Raw genomic sequence first — 8,137 nt, 5'->3', positions numbered from 1 at the left:
TGCACGCAGCATGGACCCCCAGCTGCAGCAGCAGCAGCCAGAAGCCCTGGGCTAAGGGGTGCTGCACGTGGTGATCATAGAGCCCCGCAGGGGCTGGACAGAGCATCTCTCAACCCCTCAGCTGATGGCTGCCATGGAGGACCCCCCTGTTTCAAAGTAGCGGGACGCGGATCGTCTACACACACCCTACTTAGATGTTGAATGTTGAAGTAGGGCGCTATTCCCATCTTCAGATAGGAATAGTGATTTCGATATCTCATCGCCCAACGTCGATTTCAATGTCGAAATAGCACATGGCGCGTGTAGATGCAATGTGTGCTATTTCGACATTGTGCCAGCTATTTCGAAGTAGCTGGCTAGTGTAGACGCACCCTTGGTGTTCTAATTTTCCTATGACCTTTTAATGACTATACTAAGACCCAGGACTAGACTTTTGGATTCTAGTGGAACAGTCTATAATGATTGCTTAACTTGCTACCCAGGTGCTTCCCCAATGTAAGGAGAATTCCTGGATTAGATATAGCTAGCACAAAAGCTTCCTACCATCCCTTTGGAGCACCCAAAAGGTATTACAGTGATGTATCTGGAGGAGATGTCACACTGTTCTATGAATCCCTTCACCAGTCCCGCCTCACAGGGTGCAGCCCCTTTCTGTCTCAATCTACACTTCTTGCACCCTTATCCCTTTGATAAACAGTCTAGTCTTTCTTGAGCTCTATTTGCTGATTTGTATTATACAGAGTCTCTCCCATCAACTCATCTTGGGCCCTCTTTCTGCTTACCTACAGCAGGTGGGTCTGCTTCCCCAGATTCCTGCTGTCATGTATGTTCTTGTGGCATTGGAGGGAAAATAAAAAGCACACTATTGTCTGACTAGCATAAAAAATACACTTCCCACTTTATTAAAGGGACTGCTTTAATTCAATGTCAGAAGATGATACTTTTTATCAGTGGGCTTTATTTTATTACACAAAAAACAGCAGCCACTTCAGATGGCTTCTGGAGCAAGACTCAGAACCATCACATGCCACAGCAAGGTCCACCCACAAAATTTATTTGAAACGATTTCTACATCCACTTCATTTTTGGGGGGTGGTGAGGGGACAGTAGAAGACTTTGTCATTACTTATGTTTTATTTTTTTTTTAAATCCTTTCATGCAACAGAAGTTCTGGAGAGCGCTGATATTCTGGAGTACAAGTGTGAACTTCTGTTCCAGACCAGCAGGGGTGGTATTTATGAATGTAGTGATGAACCAGCACATCTTGGAATGGAGGAGACTCTGGAGTTATAGAGGTGGCCCAAATAGTTATGCCCTATCTTGGAATATAATCAGCTATTTACAATTCCTAGTCTGTGAGAAGTTCACTTTCATCACCAGTGAGCAATAGGGTGAAAAATTGTGGTCAAATCAACAGGATGCTGATTTATCATGGAGACACAGTGCAGTCTCCTTACAAGTACCCTGCATCCATGCACCGTCTCAACTGATGGCTAGCCAGTCAACTTCTGTTGTTGTTTGGACTTGTATATTTAAGCCTGCAATGATTCAAGCACACATTCTGGTTTTGTTTGGAGTCATAACCGCCAGTTTTAGCGGGGCTCAGTTTCCACATGGTCTAAGACAGTGCAGGCATGGCCAAATTTAAAGTGAGCCATCTAAGAGAGGAGAGATTCCTAAGGCTGTTTCTTAATGGTGGAGCAGAGCCCCTACCCATACTTACAGTAAACAGCAAATAGTAAAAAAAAATTCATCATAGGCGCCTGTTTAACTTTTTTACCTCATTTGCATGCCCATTTTGAATCCCATATGCTGTCAGAAGAAAAGTGTCATGTACCAGATGTGGTTACTGAGCTTCCATCCCAAAGAGATACAAGACGTCTTCCATGAGATTCATGTATTCTTTCTGGCCCCTCACTCCTCCCCCTGCACCTCATAGCTGAGCTTGTCTTTGGTAAAGTCAGTCACACACAGCACCACCTAGTGCCTGCATGATACCATAAGACAATTTGGCATTCTGTTACAGAAGAGGGAGGGAGGCAGAAAGGAAGACTACCAACACACAGGTTTGTATTTGTAACACAAGTTGAAAATCCCACACATCCATAAATTAATAACAAACATCGTGGCAGAATTTATTTGATTCTGGTTTTACTACTTGCCCTGATGCCTGTTTTGAAGCATCCTCCTCTTCCGGGTGGTCCCCAGACAGCCCCTCAAAGTGCAACCCTAGATTGTACTGTAGCTGTCTGAGCAGCATAGACTTTTCATTTACCATCCTCAGTTTCAGAATCACGTCTTGTCCTTCAGCTCTTGGCTGGCTTTCCTCTGGCAGTACCTGTGGCTGGAGGACTATAAGGACACCATTTCAGCTCAGCAAATTGGCATGCACCACTGTGATCTCAGTGCTCGCTGTCCTTCCTAGTACCTGGTCAAATTCCTCATAAAAGAGGCAGCAAGACAAGGAGTTCCAGAGGTTTCATGAGAATCTTAGACTTTGCAGTAGTTTATCTTTAGCCATTTCATTTGCTCTTTGCATTGTTCTGCTGTTCAAGTCAATCCCCAACAGGATCAACTGCTCAGATATAACTTTGTAAACATGATCATTGCTCGTGGTCTTGATAAAGTTGAAAGTTTGGCTCTCCAGAGGTTCACCAGAATTTGGCTATGTTCCTCTGGACAACTAACTGCGCGCTTAATATAGGACTTCTTAGTTCTGGACATAGCTAATATATGTGAGAGTTAGTTGTGTTTCCAGTTGAGCAATCTGTATGGAAATGAAAGGTTTAATGCTGAGTAGCTGGCTGCATTTGAACCGTGAGGTTGCTTCTAGTCCCTGGAAAGCAAGTGGCAGTTTGGGGATGGAAAAGATGGGATGCATAGCCCACGGAATTGTGGGATAGCATTGGCAGTCTCTTCAGACCCGAATGTGGTAACCTGGACTTGAGCTGAATCCAAGCTGCAAAATTCAGTTCTGATCTATTTTCCTGCCAGGGTCTGTGAGACAGAATATTAAGGAATTTCAGGCCCCAGTCAGACTAATTTCTGTGTGCACAGAAGGGTGTCTAGTCTTAAATGAGAGCCAGAGTCCAGGCTTAGGGTGCATGTAGACAGACATACCTTAAGAGACTATTGAAACTACCCATAATATAGAGCAGCCCTGAAGTTGCTCTAAATAGCATGATGGCTCAGTTACTGACTGCTTGGGTCTAATCAGCTTCCCCTCCCCCTCTCCTCTCTCAGTTGTGCTGAAAGTAGCTGAGGATTCGGCCTGCATATTTAAAGTGAAGAACTAACAGGATGCATGTACAAAATTAAAGTAAAACTCCCAAAGTGTGGTGACATTAGTTTTGCCAGCTCATGACGTTTCCATGTTTTAATATGTTTTGTGTTTTTCCTATATTCTTAGCTCCCAAAGGCATGTGATGTTAGCACCTCAGCTTTCGTTCTTTTTTAAAAAAACAAAAAAGCAGTCATGTAGCTCATTAAAGACTAACAAAATAATTTATTTGGTAATGAGTTTTTGTGGGACAGACCCACTTCTTCAGATTAGGAAATTCTGATCAGATCAGATTCAGATCAGAATTTCCAGATCTGAAGAAGTGTGCCTGTCCCACAAAAGCTCATCACCTAATAAGTTGTATTGTTAGTCTTTAAAGTGGTACAGGACTACTTTTTTGTTTTGTGAAGGTACAGACTGTCACAGCTACCTCTCTGTGACTATTCTTTTTAAAGTAAGTTCCTAGCTCTCAGATTTGTGGGTAAAAGATTGGATCTGTGAGCCCTAAAGACTCAAAATACCAAAAGCAAATAACAAGAGCACAATCTGTATGATTCATTTTATTCATTAAGGCAGTCTCAGGTTTTTCAGGGTACTGCCGTTCATTTTTCAAAATGCTTGTGGTGGTAGAATTGCTGGTTGCAATGTTCAATGGGTTTTGTGTACAACTTGGAACCAATCTTTTTATGGACTGACTATAATTCAGTTGTTTCTGTGTTCTGGGAGCTGATTCACACATTGGTGTAAGAGAAGTGCAATCCCTACTTGCATCTCATCTTAATTATAGGAGAAGAAATCTTCCTTCCTTCCCCTCCAGACTCCACACACTTTCAGCTTGGAGACCACAGCCACTTCCCTCATGATTTTTGGATGGTCGAGAAGAGGCAGCTGAGGGTCAGTCAAGGTTGAGAATATTGACCTCTGTCCCACTGCCTCTCATAAGCCGCTCTTGGGCTCAATATACAGAGGAAGATGCCCCCATCAGCTCCCTCCCTACAGGGACCGCTCTGCCCCCTGCAGGGTTTATGCTGCTGTTGCTCCTGTCCAGCTCCACTTCTTCGATGCTGGGGTCTCTGCCTGGCTGGCTCTGAGTGAGGGCCTGGGGAGCAGCAAGCACCTGCTACAGGCTGGAGGGAGGCACTGTGGCTGGGAGAACCCTCCTAACCTGCATCCTTCAGGCAGGTGTACAAAGAAAAGGGGCAAAGGGCACATTGCTGTGGTGGGGGAGGGACAGAGGGGCATTGTTATGAAGGAAAGAGAAGGGGCAGGGGTAAAGGGAATTGCTGTGGGGGAAAGAGAAAGGGTAGGGAGAAGGGGGCTCTGATGTGGAGAGAGGGAGAAGGGGGTAGAGACAAGGAGCATGCTGGAGGTAAGGGAGAAGAGGGCAGGGACAAATGGGCATTGCTGTAAGTGAGAGATAAGTGGGCAGGGATATGGGAGGAGGGAGAAGGATCAGGGGCAATGGGGCTTTGCTGTTGGGGGGATAAAAGGACAAGGACACATGGGACACATGCAGGGTAGGGACAAGAGACAGGGAGAAGGGAGTATTGCTGTGGGGGGGGAGGGAGAAGAAGGCATTGCCATGGGGGGAAGGCGAAGGAGGAGTTGCTGTGGGGGGGAAGGCGAAGGGGGCATTGCTGTGGGGGAGGGAGAAGGGGGCATTGCTGTGAATTGTAGGGGGAGAGGCAAGAAGGAAGGGACAAGAGGGCACTTCTGCAGGAGAAAGGAGAAAGGGGCAGGGATAAGGAACATTCTAGAATTGCCAACTCTACCTGACTGAACTGATCAGATGCTTTCTGCGGCAATGGAGGCTGTCTGATCCGACAGAGTCGGCAACGCTAAGTACTACGGTGGGGAAGGACAAAGGAGTATTGCCATAGAGGGAGCATAGGAGTGCAGGGACAAAGGGACATAGCTGTGAGGGAGGCAACTGGGGGCATAGCCCCACAGCTATGCAGGGCCACTGGGAAGAAGGGACAGTGACTGGAAGACAGGCACTAAGAAGCTGCTATGAGGGGAATTTGCAGAAAGGGAAAAGAAGAAGGAGTGGGAGGCAGTTTGAGGGGCTTGGAGATGAAGGAGAGAATGAGGCAAATTTGGGGACTGTGTATCAGAGGGTTCTTGGACAGATGATGCTTGCATTTGGGGGAAGGAGAGTCTTGAGAGAAGGAGAAAAGATACTGGAGGAGTTTGTGGGCTTTGGGGGAGCCTGGGAAGGTTTCACATTCTGTGAAGTTTGAAAAGGAGCAAGGAAAGAGGAGAGCCTGTAGCATTTTATGGAAAGATTGGAAGTGCACCACACTGAAGGCTGCTGGAGTAGTATAGCACATTAACTAGTGCAGGGCATCATCACTGGAAGAAGAGAGCCAAGAAGTCATGGTATTTTGGGGTCTTGATTTTGGGGAGAAAGAAAATTGTATTAGGACATGTGTGATGTTGCACTCAGATAGACTAACCTCATAGTTTCTCTGTTTCTCCTCTCCCTTTTCTCCTGCAAATTTTGGTGCAAGATTACCCCATCACCTGTGTTAGTGATACAGACCTAAATCTAGTTGATGCCACCTGTAGAAGGCATCCTCGTGAGGAATCACCCATGGAGTTTCAACCCATTTATACATAGGTGCTAGCTGACTTAACTGTAAAGTAAATTTAACTTCAGGTATTGTCCACAACATTTTTAGTATTAAAAATTGTCTCCCCATGAACAGTGAATATAGTTATTGACATTCCCTTAAAATCTTTAATTTCTTTATTTTTTCTTCCTTTTGCAGATTTCCCAAGAGCTTCATTTGTGACTGAAAAATCCTTGCTGGGTACAACACATCTGTATACATTGATATGAGGGCACTGCAACCATGGTACTGTTCATGATGGAGAATTGTGATTACATATAAAGAGAAGGAAACTATGGAGGGTGGGGGGTGAATTTTGCTTGTGTGGAAGGCATTACCTTAATTGTCCTGGACACTGAAGTCCTTTATATGGCCCTGAATCCATAAGATACATAAGCATGTGTCTAACTTTAGTCAAATAAATAATTCTATGGCAGTGGTTAAGGGGGGGCATATCTCAGTGGTTAGAGAGCTGGCCTGGTAAGCCCAGGGTTGTGACTTCTCTACTTGAGGGGGCTTTTCAAGTTTCTGGGGCAGGTTAGATTTTAAAAAAATAAATCTGTCCGACATGGTGACAGGTCCTGCTGTGAGTGCAGGGGACTGGCCTATATGACCTCTTCCAGTTCTATGGTGTGTATATGCATTGATTTAACTGAGATTACCTATGCCGTCGAAGTTACACATGTGCTTAAGTACCTTGTTGAATCTGGTTACCCCTTTGTAGAACAGTAACAGCATGGGCTGCACTGGTATAAGCTTCTTTATATTGCCCTGCCCCAGAGAGAGCACCTGTAGAACTTAAAAGTTTCCATGATTATTTAATTCCTTGAATTTTTATTTGTTTGTTTGTTTGTTTATGGAGGGTCTGTACATCCAGTCCCTACATGTTGCCATTGAAATCCAAAGTAATTTGCCCTCTGAGTTCATCGACAGCCTCTTCAGACCCTGATTTTCATAATGCTTTTTGGTTCCGAAAGACGTTATCGAACAAAAAGAACAGAAATGCTTCCCATGGAAACTGCATCCATAAATCTTACAAGTTCCTTTTCCAAAGTAGATTTCTTTCCTTTTATAAATAACACCACAACCTCAACATTATTTTAATTGTAGCTTTTGGTTGGTGAATTGCAGTGGCAGATACCTGGGGTGGAGTGAGAGAAACAAATTTATATGTGATACATGCAATACAAATTTATATGCAATGCCTGATTTTAAAGTAACATTATCCCTATTTATCATTAATTATTTTCCTTATTAATAGACTGATACCCATAGGTTTATTGATCTTGCCATTGACTGTGATGCTCTATATCAGACAGGGGCACCAAGTGCTGCTGATATTGATGGAAAAGGAAAGGTAGTGGGTTGGGTGGGGGAGAGGAGGAGAGCGAAACCGAGATGTTGCTGGAGATTGGCTGCCGGTACTGTCACTCAGAGCTTAGGGCCCCAGCTCTTCCGCTGCTCTAGCCGTAGCTCTCCCTAGAACAGCTCCTAGTGAGAACAGGGCGTGCGGAGCTCCGATCACCAGCACCATGCTCCTTGGGCTTGAATCCTGGATTCCTCTCTTGGAACCCTGGTAATAGCTGCTGCTCTGGTCATCAGCATCCCACACTGACAGACTGACAGAGAGACAGAGGCAGCAAAGGAAAAGGAGGAGGAGAAAATCTGCAGCCAAGTGGAGCAGCAAAGGGAGAGGGAGAAAGGGTGCTTTGCTTGCACAGCCGCGAAGTGGGAATTTAAAGAACTGCGGAGCAGAGAGAGAAATCCCAGCTCCCCCGCCGCGCGCAGATCGCAGCATTAGAGAGCCAGGTAGAAATGACATCCACGGGGAAAGAAGGCAGCGGAGCTCAGCATGCACAATATGTTGGACCCTATCGCTTGGAGAAAACCTTGGGCAAAGGACAGACAGGTTGGTTTCTTTGCAGCAGCCTCACTAGGTGCTGTAGCTGCGGATGGGGATGGGAGATGCGAGGGTCTGGGGTTTTCCCTTTTGCTGCTACCGTGGAGAGACTGTTTCTAATCGATTCTTGTCTTTATTTATTTGTTCCTGGTTTTATATATATATATATATATATATATATATATATATGATTTATTTATTTATTTATTGAAGAAAAAGTATAGGTTGTGTTCTATGCATCACTCCTGCTAAGGGGTGTTGTACTGATGACTGCCAAAGTGTGTGCAGAGGAAAACAGGGATGCTGCTAAATTTCATGTCAGTACTTCAGCGCCCCACTTTGCTT

The 8,137-nt window shown here is 45.0% G+C and overlaps 1 protein-coding gene across 1 annotated transcript in view; it reads left to right on the top strand.

Annotated features, from left to right (window-relative positions):
• The first annotated feature begins 7,629 nt into the window (after positions 1 to 7,629).
• The window catches only part of BRSK2 (BR serine/threonine kinase 2), a 472,158-nt gene continuing 471,650 nt past the window's right edge, over positions 7,630 to 8,137 (top strand). Inside the window, exon 1 of the mRNA XM_074995992.1 lies at positions 7,630 to 7,801. Within this exon, the coding sequence (XP_074852093.1) occupies positions 7,708 to 7,801 (94 nt within the window). The 5' untranslated portion in view covers positions 7,630 to 7,707. The remainder of the gene's footprint in view (positions 7,802 to 8,137) is intronic.

The sequence above is a fragment of the Carettochelys insculpta genome, chromosome 6, assembly GCF_033958435.1.
Source record: "Carettochelys insculpta isolate YL-2023 chromosome 6, ASM3395843v1, whole genome shotgun sequence".
NCBI lineage: Eukaryota > Metazoa > Chordata > Testudines > Carettochelyidae > Carettochelys > Carettochelys insculpta.
This window is presented reverse-complemented; position numbering and strand designations above follow the sequence as displayed.